This window comes from Somniosus microcephalus, chromosome 8 (assembly GCF_052327205.1).
Source record: "Somniosus microcephalus isolate GS21.2 chromosome 8, FLI_Smic_1.0, whole genome shotgun sequence".
Lineage (NCBI taxonomy): Eukaryota > Metazoa > Chordata > Chondrichthyes > Squaliformes > Somniosidae > Somniosus > Somniosus microcephalus.
The window spans coordinates 10,317,499-10,338,108 of NC_140994.1; the positions used below are offsets into that span (position 1 = coordinate 10,317,499).

The window sequence follows — 20,610 nt, forward strand, 5'->3', positions numbered from 1 at the left end:
CAAAGAAACAGAAGACAGAGGTACAGAGTACGGAGAAGAACTTGCATTTATATAGCGCCTTTCACATCCTCAGGACATCCCAAACTCTGTTTCTCTCTCCACAGATGCTGCCTGACCTGCTGAGTATTTCCAGCATTTTCTGTTTTTATTTAAGATTTCCAGCATCCGCAATATTTTGCTTTAGTTTTAGAATATTCACAGACTTGCATTTCCACGGGGACCTGGTACCAATGTTTCCACCCCCCCACCTCATGGCCAGAATCAGGAGACAGTTAGAGAGACACATGTCTGCTCCTGGCTAACACAACATAACCACTACACTACCGTACCCTTCCGAACACGCCTTCAGTTATCTCCCATAATATTGTGGAGTGTCTCTGTCTCCTTGCTTTAGGGCGTTCGGAACATGGCTGCCCACTATGACGTGGCCAACTCTGGTTGGACGTATTCCTGGACATATTTCACACATGAGCCTGCACACAACAACATCTTACATTTATACGGTGCCTTTAACGTAGTAAAACATCCCAAGGCGCTTCACAGGAGCGTAATCAGACAAAATTTGACACCAAGCCACTCAAGGAGATATTAGGACAGGTGACCAAAAGCTTGGTCAAAGAGGTAGGTTTACAGGAGCGTCTTAAAGGAGGAGAGAGAGAGGCGAAGAGGTTTAGGGAAGGAATTCCAGAGCTTAGGGCCCAGGCATCTCTATATTTGCTGCAGTGTGTACCATCTACAAGATGCACTGCAGCAACTCACCAAGGCTTCTTCGGCAGCACCTCCCAAACCCGCGACCTCTTCCACCTAGAAGGACAAGGGCAGCAGGCGCATGGGACCACCACCACCTCCAAGTTCTCCTCCAAGTCACACACCATCCTGACTTGGAAATATATCACCAATCCTTCATCGTCACTGGGTCAAAATCCTGGAACTCCCTCCCTAACAGCACTGTGGGAGTGCCTTCACCACACGGACTGCAGCGGTTCAAGAAGGCGGCTCACCACCACCTTCTCGAGGGCAATTAGGGATGGGCACTAAATGCTGGCCTTGCCGGCAACGCCCACATCCCATAAACAACGAATAAAAAAATTGGGCCTGTGTGTCAGGTGGTGCAGCCCAACGAAAGAAAGACTTGCATTTATATAGCGCCTTTCATGACCTCAGGGCATCCCAAAGTGCTCTACAGCCAATGAAGTACTTTTTGAAGTGTAGTCACTGTTGTAATGTAGAAAACGCAGCACCCAATTTGCGCACAGCAAGCTTCCACAAACAGCAATGTGATAATGACCAGATAATCTGTTTTAGTGATACACGAGCAAAATACTGTGGATGCTGGAATTCTGAAATAAAAACAGAAAATGCTGGAAATACTCAGCAGGTCAGGCAGCATCTGTGGAGAGAGAAACAGAGTTAATGTTTCAGGTCGATGACCCTTTGTTTAGTGATGTTGGTTGAGGGATAAATATTGGCACCAGGACACCGGGGAGAGCTCCCCTGCTCTTCTTCGAATTAGTGCTGTGGGATATTTTACGTCCACCTGAGGGGACAGACGGGGCCTCGGTTTAACGTCTCATCCGAAAGACGGCACCTCCAACAGTGCAGCACTCTCTCAGTCCTGCACCGGCAGTGTCAGCCTTAGATTATTGTGCTCAAGCCCCAGGAGTGGTATATAAATGCAAATTCTTTCTTCTGTCTTTAGTTTAAACTACAGCGGGCTGGGGCTAGTGGACTGCTGAGAGCGCTGAGTATCGCACAATACAAAGAGGAAATGCCCATGAGACGTGTTTACACAAACAGTGGTGACCACATGCGGGGATTTTGTCTGATTATCACCGGATGTGGAACCACAGTAAGAGTAGTGCCAAGGTTTCCTGCACCAGATTCCAGGCCTTTGTCCGCAAGTGCAAGATAAACCATAATTTGAGGTAATTTGGGAGCTTGAAATGAGTTCCCTATCTGCCTAGCAATCTGTACTTCATGCATCATTGACCACAGAGCCCACATTTAATCACTCTCCTCAGTGAGTACTTCACAGCAACGTCTGTACGTGGCCTTTAGCAGAACGATGGGAAGGAGCGGTACAGAGCGGTGGGAATTTTCTCCCTCTTGCGTTGGGGGTTGGGGCTCGTTTTTTTAAAATTCATTCTCTGGGGATGTGGGCGTCGCTGGCAAGGCCGGCTTTTATTGCCCGTCCCTAGTTGCCCCTCGAGAAGGTGGTGGTGGGCCTTCTTCTTGAACCTCCGGTAGCGGTTTTATAGAACTGAGTGGTTTGCGAGGCCACTTCAGAGGGCAGTTAAGAGTCAGCCACGTTGGTGTGGGTCTGGAGTCGCATGTAGAGTGTACAGCGCAGAAACAGGCCATTCGGCCCAACTGGTCTATGCCAGTACGATAGCAAAATACTGCAGTTGCTGGAAATCCAAAATAACAAGAGAAAATGCTGGAAAAACTCAGCAGGCCAGGCAACATCTGTGGAGAGAAAATAGAGTCAACGTTTCGGGTCAAACCCTTTGTCAAGACTGGAAAAGCGCAGGAAATGAAATAGATTAAGAGGCCAGGCTGGGAGAGAACCAGTGTTTATGCTCCAGACAGGCCTCCACCCACCCTCTTCAGATCACCCTATCAGCATATCTTTCTATTCCTTTCTCCCTCATGTACTTCTCTAGCTTCCCTTAAATGCATCTATGCTAGTCGCCTCAACCACTCCTTGAGGTAGCGAGTTCCACATTCTCACCAGTCTCTGAGTAAAGTTTCTCCTGAATTCCCTATTGGATTTATTAGTGACTATCTTATATTAATGGCTCCTAATTTTGGATTCCCCACAAGTGGAATTATAGGCCCAAACCTGGTAAGGACGGCAGGTATCCTTCCCTAAAGGGACATTAGTGAACCAGTTGGGTTTTTACGAATATCCGACAGCTTCATGCTCACTTTTACAGACACCAACTTTTTATTCCCAGAATTTTTAAAAACTGAATTCAAATTCTCAAACACCAATGGTAGGATTTGAACTCACGTTCGCAGGATTGTTAGTCCGTGCCTCAGGACCACTAGTCCAGCAACGTAACCCCTTCACTACCATACCGTACACACCAGCTCTGTTGAAACCTCATTGCTAGCCTAGACGGGTGGGCTGCGTCCTCGCCCACAGTAAAGTTGGCGGCCTGTGCTGCAGTGGGGGATACACTCACTGATACTCAAGCCCAGGCAGCTGATGAGTAGCTGGCGGAGGGTTTTCCGAGGAGGGGAACCGGTCAGGAGCACTGAGTGTCGTCCCAGCAGAGGGCGATCCCGCCCACGGAGCTGGCCGCGAGCGCGAATGGCAGCCGCCAGCACCAGATGGCAGAGCCGCCATTTTGATCTGAGTTTCCTATTGTATGCGATTGAGAGCACCACAAGGAACACGCTTAGGAACGTCAGGAACAGGAGGAGGCCAGTCAGCCCCTCGAGAGCCTGATCCACCATTCAATCAGATCACGGCTGATCTGTACTTCAACTCCATTTACTCACTGATGTAATAAAACTCACTACGCACTTGGCTTGAGCATAAAGCAAGGCTTTAATCAGCTTGTTTCAGAACATGGAGGTCTAGTTGTACTTCACTAGTTCCTTGTCTTACAAAATGTCCCTGGAAAGCTGGGGCTGACGCCCGAGTATTTATACTCCTTGGACGGCGCCACCAGCTGGCCGTCCAGCGTTATTTCACGAGTAGTTTCTTGATGAATGATGAGATTTATAACACCCGCCTTTGCTTCATATCCCTTATTACACTTGCCCAACCAAAATTTATCAATCTCAGTCCTGAAAGCTCCAGTTGACCCCCAGCACCCACCGCCTTTTGGGGGAGAGAGTTCCAGATTTCCACTACCCTTTGTGTGAAGAGGTGCTTTCTGATTTTACCCTGAACAGCCTAGGCCTCAATTTAAGATTATGACTCCTTGTTCTGGACTTCCCCCCCCTCTCCACCAGAGGAAATCGTTTCTCTGGACCAGAGCTTCACTCATTCTTTCTTCAATGAAAACAAGTTTAGTTCCACAAGGCTCTCCTCGTAACGTGGAGCCCTAAGCTCAGAAATGATCCTGGTTGCTGTTCCTGGAACCTCTGGTTTGGTGAAACATTATCCGAGGTAGCATCCAGTGTGTAGCCTTGCAACTGGGTCACAGAGGGTTAAAATAACCCAATGCCCTGGGGCCCCATTGCCGTGTACAATTAGCCTCACTGACAGATACACTACACGCTCTCAGTGAATGGTCGATAATCAACCCAACCCTTTGCCTCTTCCACTCTGGCTAATGGAGGCCCAATCTTCATGTTACAGTGCTTCCTGTCCCACCGTTACATTACCTTCCACATTAAAATCCATCTCAAGTTCTTAGTCCATCGAATAATTGAGCCAGATGCGTTCTGAATGATGCCACTGTCTTTAGGGGGTTTCACCTTGCTGCAGATATTAAAAAATTGAAAGAATTTGCATTTGTATAGCGCCTTTCATGACCTCAGGACCTCCAAAGGCTCTTCACAACCAGTGAAGTACTTTTTGAAGTGTGCAGCTTCCTCCACCTGCTTCAGCCTCACTCCGTAGCTAAAGCCCACTTGTGTCAAGTGAGTTCAGGCGAGTGCATCGAGTGATGTATTCAAGGCGGAAATAAATCCGGTTTCCGTGGTGTGCGCGTCTGTTGAAAGAGAAGGCGCCTGTTAACAAGCAAGGAAAAAAAAGTTGCAGCTGTCGAGACTACCTGGGGAGTGTATGCAATGCACACCTCGCAGAACAGGAAGTGGAACTTAACACCGTCTGAGGCTGGTTCAGAGCAAAGCTCGATCCACTGAACTAATCTCAGTTTGCACTGTTCATGCTCCAAACGGGTCTCCTCCCACCCCTCTTTATCTAACCTTATCAGCATATCCCTCTATTCCTTTCTCCCTTATGTACTTAACTAACTTCCCCTTAAATGTATCTACACAGATGTACAGAAGAGATTTACTAGAATGATGGATTACAGTTACATGGATAGACTGGAGAAGCTGGGGTTGTTCTCCTCAGAGCAGAGAAGGCTAAGAGGCGATTTGATAGAGGTGTTCAAAGTCATGAAGAGTTCAGATAGAGTAAATAAAGAGAAACTGTTTCCAATGGCTGAAGGGTCGATAATGAGAGGGCTCAGATCTAAGGTGATTGGCAGAAGAACCAGGGGTGACATGAGGAAAAACTTCTTTACGCAACGAGTGGTTGGGATTTGGAAAACAATAGGGTGGTGGAAACAGATTCAAAATGGAATTGGATAAATACTTGAGAAAAAATTGCAGGGATGTAGGGAAAGAGTGGGAGAGTGGGACTAAATGGATTGCTCTTTGAAAGAGCCGGCGCAGACTCGATGGGCCGAATGGCCTCCTTCTGTGCTGTACTATTCTATGATTCTATGCTATTTGCCTCAACTACTCCATGTGGTAGCGAGTTACACATTCTAACCACTCTCTGAGTAAAGAAATTTCTCCTGAATTCCTATTGGATTTATCAGTGACTATCTTATATTTATGACCTCTAGTTTTGGCCTCCCCACAAGCGGAAACATCTCTACGTCTAGCCTGCGTAGAGAATTGCCCGCTAACGCTCACTGTTTAGGTTCACAAGCTGTGTCCAACGCATGGGCCAGGTTCTTGTCTCGAAGCCAAGGGTGACCGTGGGGCCATGGTGAGTCCTTCTTTGGTCGCCTATTTACTTTGTCACAAGTTAGTGGTGTGAGGGTGTTGTACCAGGTCTCTGTGCTCCTCTGACATGTCGTTGCTGGGTCTCCTAGTTAGGCAAGTTACAAGTCTACTGAACCAAGGGACCTGCCAAGTCTTCTCTGATGACTTTGATCCTGGATCATGGTCAGACTTTTCCTAAAGACTTCTTTTCTCCCTCTGTTTTCTCAGTGGCTTTTCCATACGTTTCCCCATACCTTAGTCAGTACTGAGGCCAATTTGTGCTGGTCTTATTCCTGCCTGCTCAAAGTTGGCCACCTTAAATTTGACATTGGACCAGGACAGGGCAAGGGATAGAGATGGGGTAGGGGGGGTGGACTTGGGAAGTGGAGCGGGTAATATTGGGAAGGGTGTGGGATCAGCGCATGGCAGGGTGGGTAGGATCATGGCTTGAGTTGTAATGTTTGCTTTGCTGCTAATGAGAGTTAACATAAGAACATAAGGACATAGGAATTAGGAGCAGGAGTCGGCCATACAGCCCCTCGAGCCTGCTCCACCATTCAATAAGATCATGGCTGATCATCGACCTCAACTCCACTTTCCCACCCGATCTCCATATCCCTTGATTCCCCTAGAATCTAAAAATCTATCGAGCTCAATCTTGAATATACTCAAAAACTCAGCATCCACAGCCCTCTGGGGCAGGGAATTCCAAAGATTCACAACCCTCTGAATGAAGAAATTCCTCTTCAACTCAGTCTTAAATGGCCAACCCCTTACCCTGAGACGGTGCCCCTCTCGTTCTAGACTCTCCAGCCAGGGGAAACAATCTCTCAGTGTCTACCCTGTCAATCCCCCTCAGAATCTTATATGTTTCAATGAGATCACCTCTCATTCTTCTAAACTCCAGAGAGTATAGGCCCAATCTACTCAATAAAGTTCATCAATAACTGCAGTAAGATTAATAACGAATGCCTCATATCCTAACACAAAAGCGGAAGGCTTTCCATTTAGCAAATAAAAAAGCCAGACTTTTATAAATTTCTACACAGTCTGCTCATAAACTGGATTCTGGTGCCCAAAATCAGTTGGCAGCCCAGCCCCTCCCCCCATCTCCGCTGAGTGACTATTGAACTGCCCTGTCAGATTAGAACCTTGTCTCTCATCTGTTAGAATATTGACTTTCATCCAGTTCTGGAGAGCTTGCTGCAGATTGTTTGTCTCAAACACCGGTCTCTTTTTGCCAAAGGAAAGGGGCTCAGCTTAGATCAACTGGGGAGGGGGAAGGGAGGGGAATATTGAAGAGCTAAACAGTCCGACAGTGGCAACCAGCTAATTACAAAAAATATTATATTTTACAGATAGTTTGTCTTTCTTTCAACAACAGGATGTTTAGCCATGTTACAGGAACATAGGAACAGGAGGAAGTCATAAGAAGTAGGAGCAGGAGTAGGCCATACGGCCCCTCGGGCCTGCTCCGCCATTCAATAGGATCATGGCTGATCCGAACCTAGACTCACGTCCACTTCCCTGCCCTCTCCCCGTAACCCCTAATTCCCTTATCTGCTAGGAAACTGTCTATCTCGTTTTAAATTTATTTAATGTTGCAGCTTCCACAGCTCTCTGAGGTAGCAAATTCCATAGATTTACCACCCTCTGAGTGAAGAAGTTTCTCCTCATCTCAGTTTTGAAAGGGCAGCCCCTTATTCTAAGATTATGCCCCCTAGTTCTAGTCTCACCCATCAGTGGAAACATCCTCACCGCATCCACCCGATCAAGCCCCCTCACAATCTTATATGTTTCGATAAGATCGCCTCTCATTCTTCTGAACTCCAATGAGTAGAGGCCCAACCTACTCAACCTTTCCTCATACGTCAACCCCCTCATCTCCGGAAACAACCGAGTGAACCTTCTCTGAACCGCCTCGAGAGCAAGTATATCTTTTCTTCAACATGGAAACCAAAACTGCACGCAGTATTCCAGGTGTGGCCTCACCAATACCCTGTATAACTGCAGCAAGACTTCCCTGTTTTTATACTCCATCCCCCTTGCAATAAAAGCCAAGATTTCATTGGCCTTCCTGACCACCTGCTGCACCTGCATACTAACCTTTTGTGTTTCATGCACCAGGACCCCCAGATCCCTTTGTACTGTTCAGCCCCTCAAGCCTGTTCAATCAGATCATGGCTGCCCTGTATCTTAACTCCGTCTACCTGCCTTGATTCCGTAACCCTTAATACCCTTGCCTAACAAAAATCTATCAATCTCAGTTTTGACATTTTCAATGGACTCCCAGCCATCACAAAATAAATGGCCGTTGCGTGAGGTTTCATAGAGGACTTGTCCAAAGCTAAAGCTGTCTACTAACAGGCCTAGCAGTCGGTAGACCAAGAGGCTGTGAATACGGTCGCCAACTCTGGTCGGATGTATTTGTGGAAATTTCCATATTTAAGAAAAGATATACTTGCTCTCGAGACGGTTCAGAGAAGGTTCACTTGGTTGATTCCAGAGATGAGGGGGTTGACGTATGAGGAAAGGTTGAGTAGGTTGGGACTCTACTCATTGGAGTTCAGAAGAATGAGAGGCGATCTTATCGAAACATATAAGATTGTGAGGGGGCTTGATCGGGTGGATGCGGGGAGGATGTTTCCACTGATGGGTGAGACTAGAACTAGGGGGCATAATCTTAGAATAAGGGGCTGCCCTTTCAAAACTGAGATGAGGAGAAACTTCTTCACTCAGAGGGTAGTAAATCTATGGAATTTGCTACCTCAGAGAGCTGTGGAAGCTGCGACATTAAATAAATTTAAAATGGAGATAGACAGTTTCCTAGCAGATAAGGGAATTAGGGGTTACGGGGAGCGGGCAGGGAAGTGGACGTGAGTCTAGGTTCGGATCAGCCATGGTCCTATTGAATGGCGGAGCAGGCCCGAGGGGCCGTATGGCCTACTCCTGCTCCTACTTCTTATGTTCTTATGCCTCCAACCACCCCACCCAGTCAAACAGCCATTTCCCCGCCCCCCATCTCCAATAATTTTATAGCTAATAAACAAAAATGTACAAAAAAAATGAAAAGAAAACCCACATAATTCTTTTTTAATGTCCTTATGGTCACAGCACTTTCCAGGAGATTAAGCTTCAATTCCTGGAGACTCCAGGGCAATCCTTGAGGGTTGGCAACTCCGACCCGTGAAAGGCCTTGGAAGGGATTGAAAGGATTCAGTTGAAGAGCTTCAACTTAGTAAATTATAGCCAGGCCGAGGAAATTATGAGGAAGGTATTGTGTAGCTTGAGGAGCTGCACTGTTGGATGAATGAACAAGCCAACATGTTGGGGGTCTTAGTGATAGAACGGAGAGAAAGAGGGATCTGAGATGTGAATCAACAGAGGGCCTCGTGGAATGTGACAGACTGGCAAGGGAGCAAAGGTTAAAGTTATAGTGCAAGGATTTAAAATGACAAAAATTAAGAAGGGATGTGTTCTTCATATGTCTTCACCTGGGATCCGCTGAGGACAACAATGGCCGTGGATTGCATCCTATGTGAACAAAAAAATCATCAACTGATTTTCTTGTTAGTTGTCAATAAGTATATAACAGAGGAACTTGCTACTATTAAAAGAAAGACTTGCATTTATATAGCGCCTTTCATGAACTCAGGATGTCCCAAAGCGCTTTACAGCCAATGAAGTACTTTTTGAAGTGTAGTCATTGTTGTAATGTAGGAAACGCAGCAGCCAGTTTGCGCACAGCAAGCTCCCACAAACAGCAATGTGATACTGACCAGATCATCTGTTTTTAATGATGTTGGTTGAGTGATAAATATTGGCCAGGATACCAGGGAGAACTCCCGTGCTCTTCTTCAAAATAGTGCTGTGAGATCTTTTATGTCCACCTGAGAGTACAGAAAGGCCTCGGTTTAATGTCTCCCCTGCCATAGTACCGAAACAGCTCTTATCAAAGTCACAAATGACGTCCTATGCGACTGTGGCAAAGGTAAACTATCACTCCTTGTCCTTCTTGACCTATCCACACCATTCTCCTCCAATTCCTCTCCACCGTCATCCAGCTGGGTGGGACTGCACTCGCCTGGTTCCATTCTTATCTATCTAATCATAGCCAGAGAATCACCTGCAACAGCTTCTCTTCCCGCTCCCGCATTGTTACCTCTGGTGTCGCCCAAGGATCTATCCTTGGCCCCTTCCTATTTCTCATCTACATGCTGCCCCTTGGCGACATCATCCGAAAACACAGCGTCAGTTTCCATATGTACGCTGATGACACCCAGCTCTACCTCACTACCTCTTCTCTCGACCCCCCACAGTCTCTAAACTGTCAGACTGCTTGTCCGCTATTCAGTACTGCATGAGCAGAAATTTCCTCCAACTAAATATTGGGAAGATCGAAGCCATTGCCTTTTGTCCCCGCCACGAACTCCGTTCCCGAGCCACTGACTCCATCCCTCTCCCTGGCAACTGTCTGAGGCTGAACCAGACTCGGTGTCGTATTTGACCCCGAGATGAGCTTCCGACCACATAACCGCGCCATCACTAAGACCGCCTATTTCCACCTCCGGAACATTGCCTGACTCTGCCCCTGCCTCAGCTCATCAGCTGCTGAAACCCTCATCCATGCCTTTGTTAACTCTAGACTTGACTATTCCAACGCACTCCTGGCTGGCCTCCCACATTCTACCCTTTGTTAACTTGAGGTCATCCAAAACTCTGCTGCCTGTGTCCTACCTCGCACCAAGTCCCTTTCGCCTATCACCCCTGTGCTCGCTCACCTACACTAGCTCTCGATTAAGCAACAAATCGATTTTAAAATTCTCATCCTTGTTTTCAAATTCCTCCATGACCTCGCCCCTCCCTATCTCTGTAATCTCCTCCAGCCCCAGAACTCCCCGAGATCTCTGCGCTCTTCCAATTCTGGCCTTCTGAGCATCCCTGATTTCAATCGCTCCACCATTGGTGGCCGTGCCTTCTGTTGCCTGGGCCCTAAGCTCTGGAATTCCCTCCCTAAACCTCTCCATCTCGCCACCTCTCTTTCATCCTTTAAGACGCTCCTTAAAACCTACCTCTTTGACCAAGCTTTTGGTCATCTGCCCGAATGAATGTTTCCCGTAATTTTTTCTTGGCTGCACGGCCCCTTTAAGAGGCTGCGTGTCCCATTTACAGTTTCGCGCATGTGCGAATTTAACTTTGAAAAAGCCGGTCCTGGGCTGCGTGGGAACGGAGGCCCTAATATCTCCTTATGTGGCTCGGTGTCAAATTTAGCTTGATAACGCTCCTGTGAAGCGCCTTGGGACGTTTTATTACGTTAAAGGCGCTGTATAAATGCAAGTTGTTGTCTCATCCAAAGGGCGGCACCTCCGACAGTGCAGCATTCACTCAGCACTGGCACTGGGAGGGTGAGCCTGGATTATGTGCTCAAGTCTCTGGAGGGGGGACTTGAACCCACCACCTTCTGGCTCGGAGGCGAGAGAGAGTGCTACCCACTGACAAGTGAAGCTGTTGAAGAGATATGCCTGCAGGGAGTTCTCCGGGTGTCCTGATTTTGTCCTGAACATTCCTCTTTCAATCTGCACCTCCCAAAAGAAGGATTAGTTCATCATTCATCCAGCTGTTGCTGATGGGATGTTACTGGCACAGAATGTGTTTGAGCGAACAGTCACTGCATTGCAAAAAGTAATTTATGGTGTGAAGTGCTTTGGGATGTTTCCATGTGATAAGGTGTTATATAAGAGCAGATATTGTTATATTTTATAGATAATTTGTCTTTCTTTCAACAGCAGGGTGTTACAGGAATGGGAGGAGGCCATTCAGCCCCTCAAGCCTGTTCCGACATTCAATGAGTTCATGACCAATCTGTACCTGAACTGCATTTACCCGCTTTGGTTCCGTAACCCTTAATACCCCTTACCCAACAAAAATCTATCAATCGCAGTTTTGACATTTTCAATTGACCCCCAGCCTCAACAGCTTTTTGGGGGAGAGAGTTCCAGAATTCCACTACCCTTGTGTGAAGAAGTGCTTCCTGACGTCACTCCAGAATTGCCTAGCCCTAATTTTAAGGTTATGCCCCTTTGTTCTGGACTCCCCTCACCATACAGCCGCACAGTGCAGGGTCCCCAGAGCTCAGGGAACAGGTTATAGGCCCATCGTCACTCTATTAATAATAAGACTAGACTATGAGGAGAGATGACATAAACTAGGCTTGTGTTCCCTGGAATATAGAAGGTTAAGGGGTGATTTGATTGAGATTTTTAGATGAATTAATAAGGTAGGTGGAGAGAAACGTTTTCCGTGGGTGGGAGAGTCTAGGACAAGGGGACATAACCTTAAAATCAGAGCCAGGCCATTCAGGAGAGAGGTTCTTCACGCAAAGGCTGGTAGGAGTGTGGAACTCTCTCCCACATAAAAGCAGCAGGTGCTGGGGGTCAATTAATAATTTAAAATCTGAGCTCGATAGATATTTGCTGGCCAAGGGTATTAAGGGATATGGAGCCAAGGCAGGTGGATGGAGTTAGGATACAGGTCAGCCCATGATCTCATTGGATGGTGGAACAGGCTCAAGGGGCTGAATGGCCTCCTCCTGTTCCTATATTCCTAATTCTACGGTTGGTCTTTAATGAGGGAATCTCACCATTGGGAGCAATGTTCCCATTAGGCTCCGCGGCCGCGCAGCGCACTGGAGGCCCCGCGCAGGCCACGCACTGGTTTTTACATGAGAAAAACCGCGCGTGCGTGAACATTTGAATGGGCCGCGCAGCCAGTTAAAGGGCCCGCGACCGAAAATAACTAAGAGGGAACATTGATTGGGACCCCTTTAAAGAAGGAGTCTCACCATCGGGACCCCTTGTATCTATTGTCAACCACGTTGGAGTGGGACTGGAGTCACATACAGGCCAGGCCAGGCCAGATAAGGACGGCAGGTGTCCTTCCCTAAAGGACATTAGTGAACTTTTACTGAACCCAGATTTTTAAAAGAAACCGAGTTCAAATTCCCAAATGGCCACGATAGAATATGAACTCATATTCTCTTTATTACTAGCCCAGTAACATAACCACTACACTACCGTACATATATATATATACACATTTCCCTGCATTGCAACAGTGACTTCACTTCAAAAGTACTTCATTGGCTGTAAAGCGCTTTGGGTTGTCCTGAGGTCATGAAAGGTGCTGTAGAAATGCAAGTTCTTTCTTTATTCAGACACATATACATATGTACACACGTGTGGTGTTGCATTCTGAAGTGTAAGATCCTGAATGTATGGGAGGTGCGAGCGGTGTCGTACCCACACAGTAACCCTGCAGAGTAACAGAAAAGATGCTGGAGCATCAACAGCGGGAGTTATTGACAGTGACAGTGAATATGATTCATTATTCAGCACAGGCAACTCAGTGTACTCTTTTTGAGAAACCCATAAACAAAAAAATACTGTAACTAATAAAACACTAAATGAAACTTAACAAATTAAATTAAAATTTGATTGTCCGGCGTGATGATGCACTCCAGTCCCCGCGGCGCCCACCGGTTTTGGAAGGCCTCGAGCGTGCCGGCGGACACCGCGTGCTCCATCTCCAGGGCCACCCGGGCACGAACATGGCCGCGGAAGAGAGGCAAGCAGTCGAGCCGAACGACCCCCTCGACCGCCCACTGCCTGGACCAGTTGATGGCCACTTTGGCCAGGCCCAGGAGCAGTCCTACGAGGAGGTCCCCCGACCCGCCCGCTCCCCTCCGCACTGTGTGACCAAAGATCAGGAGCGTGGGACTGAAATGCAGCCAGAAATCGAGGAGCAGCCCCTTCAAATAATGGAATAGGGGGCTGCAACCTCTCACATTCTATATATACAGGGAACACGGACTCCGGCAACTCAGTGTAACGCGAAATTCGATATTTTCACAGGGATCTGAGCGAGAATTTCATCCAGGCTATTCCCAGGAAGGCATTCCGTGGAGCGACCGACATCAAGAATTTGTGAGTACGGCCAGTCGACCCGAGCTCCTCGCTGGTTAAATCCATCTCCATCTTTCCCTTCTTATCCCTTCCTGCGCTCGCTCGCTTCCTCCTGCTCTCCGACCTGTCCCCCAAGGGCTCCTGCCCCAGACCTCTCCACTACGTTACTGGGATTCCATCCCCTCGGAGATGTAGCTGATTCGAGTCTTGCGATTGGAGGAGAAGCTGCCTCAATGACGGGCTCGGTCAGTCAGACTCCGCTCCGACGCTGCTGGCTCCAGTGAGACTCACCGTCCTTCATCAACCCCGCAACACAGCCAGCAAGCCTGAGACTGCTCCCTCTCAGAGAGGAGCAGGATTGCCAACTCTGCTTAGACATATTCCTGGAAGTTTCATCAGCTGACCAACTGCCTCCGCCCAGTCAAACAGCCTTTTCTCCTCCTTCTCCCTCTGATATTTTTAAAACTAATGAAAGAAAACGTTCAAAGGTAATTGAAATAAAACACTCAAAAAATGCCCGGGACTTTGCTCGGTATATCTCTTTAATTGGATTCCTCGTGATGGCCGGAAAGATTGCCAATCTTCCCCTTATCCCAAGACAGTTACAATGCTAACATTAGCCCTTCTTCCTACACAAGAACCAAAACAGGACAAAGCCAGTGCCTTTCCCTGGGAAGAGACAGCGGTTGTTGGCACGGAGATTAACTCCCACCCCCAATGTAATCACAGTCTCAGCTGTACACGATGGAAGGATCCAATTAATGAGAGTGATTTCGAATAAAGAGCATCGCATCTCTGCCGAGAGATTCCATACTTAATGGAAAGCACTGTCTGCCTCTCTCTCCTCTCCATCTATCTCTTTCTCTCTCTGTCTCCATCACTTTCTCCATATGTACCCCATCTCTGTCTCTACCTCTCTCCATTCTGTCTCTCTCTTATTCTATCTCTATCTCTATTTTTAATTTTATGTTACTCTATCCCCCACCTCTGTCACAGAATCACAGAAACCCCACAGTGCAGATAGAGGCCATTTCGGCCCATCGAGCCTGCACCGACACATATCCCACCCGATCCCCGTAACCCCTACACCAACACATATCCCACCCTATCCCCGTAACCCCACGTATTTAATCCCCCTAACACTAAGGGTCAATTTATCATAGCCAATCAACCTAACCCGCACATCGTTGGGTCTCTATGTCTCCTTTTCTCTCTCTCCTGATTTCTTATACTTTCTCAATGTCTGTTAGTCTTTCGCCCTTTTTCCATTTATCTCTCCCACTCTCTGTCTATCTATCTCTCCTTTTCAGTTCATCTTTCCCATTCTCTGTCTCTCTGTCTCTCCCACTCTCTGTCTCTCCCACTCTCTATATCTATCTTCCACCTTCTGTTCCTCTTTTCCACTCTCTGTCTATCTATCTCTCCCATTCTCTTGTCTCTCTATCGCCCACTTTTTGTCCCTCTCTCCCTCTAGTTATCTCCCCCACTCTCTGTCTACGTCAGATGACAAAGGGGAGAGGGAATCAGAAAAGACTGACGGTATAGATTAAAAAAAAGCCGAGCCCATTTAAAGGGGTTTTCACGGTGCGGTGCCAAACTTTAAGTAAAATGCTAGTGAGGGAGAGAAACCTTCATAGATTCGCTCATAATCCAGAGGGTTAGGGTCCAGCAGAGATAATGCGCGGGTAAGCGGCCTGTGGCCTGGATGGTTAAAGTCTCACTGCTAACGGCCTCTGTCTATTCCTTATCTCTCTCTTTTATAACAGGCAGCTGGATAAAAACCAAATTACTTGCATTGAGGAAGGGGCATTCCGAGCCCTGAGGAGCCTGGAGGTTCTGTAAGTCTTTGCCGTCCCGTCTGTCTGCGTAGTTGTTTGTTTGTTGGGTCGCGCTTTCAGGTTACCTAGGGATCCCATCCTGTGAAACATCAGGAGCACCCAGCTCATTCCCATGAGAGGCGAGTGGTGATCCTGAGCCTCTCCCGTGCGATGTTATAAACCGCGTCTGAACTCCTCTCCCAAATGTTGTCTTTTTGTGCAAACGCAGTAACAGCGTATCTCAGAGGGGAGATGATGTTGCTCACTCCACGTAGCCTCTGATATGTATTGTACTGGTTGGTCGTTATTTGAACAAAACCCTGGTTAGACCACACCTGGAGCACTGGGAGCAGTTCTGGGCACCACACCTTAGGAAGGATATATTGGCCTTGGCGGGAGTGCAGCGTAGGTTTACCAGAATGATACCCGGACTTCAGGGGTTAAATTACGAGGAGAGATTACACAAATTAGGGTTGAATTCCCTAGAATTTAGACGGTTAAGGGGTGATTTGATCAAAGTTTTCAAGATATTAAGGGGAACAGATAGGGTAGATAGAGAGAAACTACTTCCCCTGGTTGGGAAGTCTAGGACGAGGGGGCAGTGTCTAAAAATTCAGGAGTGAAGTTAGGAAACACTTCTACACAAAGGGAGGTAGAAGTTTGGAACTCTCTTCTGCAAACGGCAATTGATGCTGGGTCAATTGTTAATTTTAAATCTGAGATTGATAGATTTTTGTTAACCAAAGGTATTAAGGGATATGGTGCAAAGGCAGGTATATGGAGTTAGGTCACAGATCAGTCCTGATCTCATTGAATGGCGGAACAGGCTCGAGGGGCTGAATGGTCTACTCCTGTTCCTATGAACACTAGAGGGCCCTCCTGATGGGAATAAGCATATTGTACACTCCAGCATCTCCTCTTGCACTGGTGTTATATCTCAGTAGGGGAACATTTAGGGAACAATGATTATAGTATCATAAGGTTTAGATTAGCTATGGAAAAGGAGCAATCTAGAGTAAAAATACTTAATTGGAGGAAGGCAAATTTCAGTGGGATGAGAACGGATCTGGCACAGGTAAATTGGAATCAAAGATTGGCAGGCAAAACTATATGGGCTGCCTTTAAAGAGGAAATAGTTCGGGTACAGTCGAGGTACATTCCCACTTGGGGGAAAGGTAGGGCAACTAAAATCAGAGCTCCCTAGATGACGAAACAGATAGAGAATATGATGAAGCAGAAAAGGAGCGCGTAGGACAGATGTCAGGTCGAGAATACATCTGAGAATCAGGCTCAATATAGAAAGTTCAGAGGAGAAGTGAAAAAGAAAATAAGAGAGGCAAAGAGAGGGTATGAGAATAGAATGGCAGCCGACATAAAATGTCTTCTATAGGCATATAAATAGTAAACAGGTAGTAAGAGGGGGGGTGGGGCCGATTATGGACCAAAAAGGAGACCTATGCATGGAGGCAGAGGGTATGGCTGAGGTACTAAACGAGTACTTTGCATCTGTCTTCACCAAGGAAGAGGATGCTGCCATAGACATAGTAAAGGAGGAGGTAGTGGAGACACTTGATAGGATAAGAATTGATAAAGACGAGGTACTAGAAAGGCTGTCTGTACTTAAAGTAGATAAGTCACCAGGACCGGATGGGATGCATCCTAGAATGCTGAGGGAAGTGAAGGAAGAAGTCACGGAGGTACTGGCCATAATCTTCCAATCCTCCTTAGAAACAGGGGTGGTGCCAGAGGATTGCAAATGTTACACCCTTATTCAAAAAGGGTGCAAAGATAAACCAGCAACTATAGGCCGGTCAGTTTAACCTCGGTCGTGGGGAAGCTTTTAGAAACAATAATCAGGGACAAAATTAACAGTCACTTGGACAAGTGTGGATTAATTAAGGAAAGTCAGCACGGATTTGTTAAAGGCAAATCGTGTTTAACCAACTTGATTGAGTTTTTTGATGAGGTAACAGAGAGGGTTGATGAGGGCAATGCGGTTGACGTGGTGTACATGGATTTCCAAAATTCGTTCGACAAAGTGCCACATAATAGGCTTGCCATCAAAGTTGAAGCCCATGGAATAAAAGGGACAGTGGCAGCATGGATACGAAATTGAATAAGTGACAGGAAAGAGAGAGTAGTGGTGAACGGTTGTTTTTTGGACTGGAGGAAGGTGTACAGTGGTGTTCCCCAGGGGTCGGTACTAGGACCACTGCTTTTCTTGATGTATATTACAGGAAACTTTCTGGTATCCGGCACTGACGGGACCGAGTTGGTGCCGTCCCATCAAAACTGCTGTATAAACCAGCGCTAATGTTAAAACATACGGAGCTTCTCAGCTCCGTATGAAACAACAAACCCTGTTGCTTAGCAACAGCTTCAAAGCAGTCGGCCGCAGCTTAAAAGCGTCTCTGTAGCTAAGCAACAGCTTCAGCTAGACGCTTGGGAGCCACGACTGGAAAAAAAAGCAACGAGAAGTAAAAAAACTTATAGGAAACGGCTCCTGAATTTTGCCGGTAGATAGAGCTTTCCGGACATTTAACCTCCGGTTAAACGAAAGTTTCCTGTAATGACTTGGACTTGGAAGTACAGGGCACAATTTCAAAATTTGCAGATGACACAAAACTTGGAAGTATAGTGAAAAGTGAGGAGGATAGTGATAGACTTCAAGAGGACATAAACAGGCTGGTGGAATGGGCGGACACGTGGCAAATGAAATTTAACGCAGAAAAGTGCAAAGTGATACATTTTGGTAAAAAGAATGAGGAGAGGCAATATAAACTGAAGGGTACAATCCTAAAGGTGGTGCATGAACAGAGAGACCTGGGGTATATGTGCACAAATCATTGAAGGTGGCAGGGCAGGTTGAGAAAGCGGTTAAAAAAGCATATGGGATACTGGACTTCATAAATAGAGGCACAGAGTACAAAAGCAAGGAAGTTATGGTGAACCTTTATAAAACACTGGTTCGGCCTCAACTGGAGTATTGTGTCCAATTCTGGGCACCACATTTTAGGAAGGATGTGAAGGCCTTAGAGAGGGTGCAGAAAAGATTTACAAGAATGATTCCAGGGATGAGGAACTTTAGTTACGTGGATAGACTGGTGAAGCTGGGGTTGTTCTCCTTAGAGCTGATCGATCGCTGGCGAAGAAAAATGAAAAAAAAAACAGAAAGAGCATTTCACAATTTTTTTCCACTTACCTCGGCCACCTCGCCTTTAAGTATCGCCCTCGAAGCGCCCGGCCTCCCAATGAACGCCTCCTACAGCACCCGGTGTTTTTGCCCGGCGATGCTGTAGGGGGCGGAACCGAAGTTTGGGTCCGGGGTGCTACGGAGGTGATGCACACGATGATGACATCATGATCTCCGGATGAAGGAGATCGGGGCACAACGCCATGCCGCCATCACAAACCTCACGCCAGATATAGCGGGAGGCGACCTTCTCGCTGCGCCCAGTCGGTAGTGCTTCGTGCCCCGTTATCGCCCCCTCCCCCAGAGGCGATAACGGGAGGCGCTAAGGCGGCTAATTTCTAGGCCACAATGTTTTTTGATGCCCGTATTATTGTTCCCCTGGGTGTTGCTCATAGCAGTGTTCTGGATATTAATATTTAATTCCTGGAGACTCCAGGGCAATTCTGGAGGGTTGGTAACCCTGTTTCGGGGTGTAGTCCAGGGAGATTTACTCTGCATCTCAGCTGTGCTGTACGGGTCGGGGAGTGCTTGGTGGTGACAATGGCAAGTGTTCCATTCCACATTTTGTTATCACCCCTCACCTCAAAGGAGCACAAAATCTCTTAAAAATCAGCTGGGGTTCCTGCCAGTGTACCTTGGGTGTGGGTGAGGAAAGGATTGGGCTCAGTTTTGATAGGAAAATTCTAACAGGACTAGACAGACTAGATGCAGGAAGGATGTTCCTGATGGTCGGGGAGTCCAGAACCAGGGGTCACAGTCTAAGGATAAGGGGTAAGCCATTTAGGACAGAGATGAGGAGGAATTTCTTCACCCAGAGAGTGATGAACCTGTGGAATTCTCTACCACAGAAGGCAGTTGAGGCCAATTCATTAAATATATTCAAGAAGGAGTTAGATATATTTCTTAAGGCTAAAGGGATCAAGGGATATGGGGAGAAGGCAGGGACAGGGTACTGAGTTTGGATGATCAGCCATGATCTCATTGAATGGCGGAACAGGCTCGAGGGGCCGAATGGCCTACTCCTGCTCCTATCTTCTATGTTTCTATGTTTCTCTTCATCAAATAGCTTATCCAGATCACATTTGAAGAATGATTGAGTTGGATGGTGTACTGAAGGGCTCCCAGTGTCCATGGAACTATACCCCAACAAGAGGAGGGGGAGGGGATAAAATCGATGGAAAAAGATAATTAAAGTTAATTAATTGTTTTTGTTTCGATTTTTCCAGGACGCTGAATAACAATAATATCAGCAATATTCCTGTCTCCAGCTTCAACCACATGCCAAAGCTTCGCACCTTGTAAGTACGGGTCTGAAGACCTCTGTGAGCATCGCACTTTTAACGGTGATTTTTGCCATGTTCAATAACCATAACACGATAACAAGAGATGCCTGTAACAAGGACAGATGTGTCACAAGTGTAACATGGAAAGACTCGGGGAAATGGTATGTGGGTCACCAGTGGGTGACTCATCAGCTTTCCTGTAGTTCATTGCCTGCTCAAGGATTCAAAGAACAGGAACAGAGGAGATTCACATCCATAAATCTTTGAAGGTTAATTAGTACCAGCAGACAAGATGAGAAATACATAACAGTGCTGATTAAAGAAAGATTTGCATTTCTATAGCGCCTTTCACAACCTCAGGACATCCCAATGTCCTTCACAGCCAAAGAAGTACTTCTTTTTGAAGCGTAGTCACTGTTGTAATGTAGGACACGTGGCAGCCAACTTGCGCACAGCAAGCTCCCACAAACAGCAATGTGATAATGACCAGATCATCTGTTCTACTGATATTGGTTTAGTGATAAATATTGGCCAGAACACCAGAGAGAACTCTCCTGCTCTTCTTCGAAATAGTGTTGTTGGATCTTTTACATCCACCTAAGAGGTTTAACGTCTCAGACGAAAGACGGCACCTCCGGCAGTGCAGCACTCCCTCAGTACTGCACTGGGCGTGTCAA

The 20,610-nt window shown here is 46.9% G+C and overlaps 1 protein-coding gene across 2 annotated transcripts in view; it reads left to right on the forward strand.

Annotated features, from left to right (window-relative positions):
- The window catches only part of slit1a (slit homolog 1a (Drosophila)), a 328,910-nt gene that overhangs the window by 102,432 nt on the left and 205,868 nt on the right, over positions 1 to 20,610 (forward strand). For both annotated transcript variants that reach the window (XM_085994232.1, XM_085994233.1), the window contains exons 5-7: positions 13,590 to 13,661; positions 15,407 to 15,478; positions 19,877 to 19,948. In XM_085994232.1, the coding sequence (XP_085850358.1) occupies positions 13,590 to 13,661; positions 15,407 to 15,478; positions 19,877 to 19,948 (216 nt within the window). The remainder of the gene's footprint in view (positions 1 to 13,589; positions 13,662 to 15,406; positions 15,479 to 19,876; positions 19,949 to 20,610) is intronic.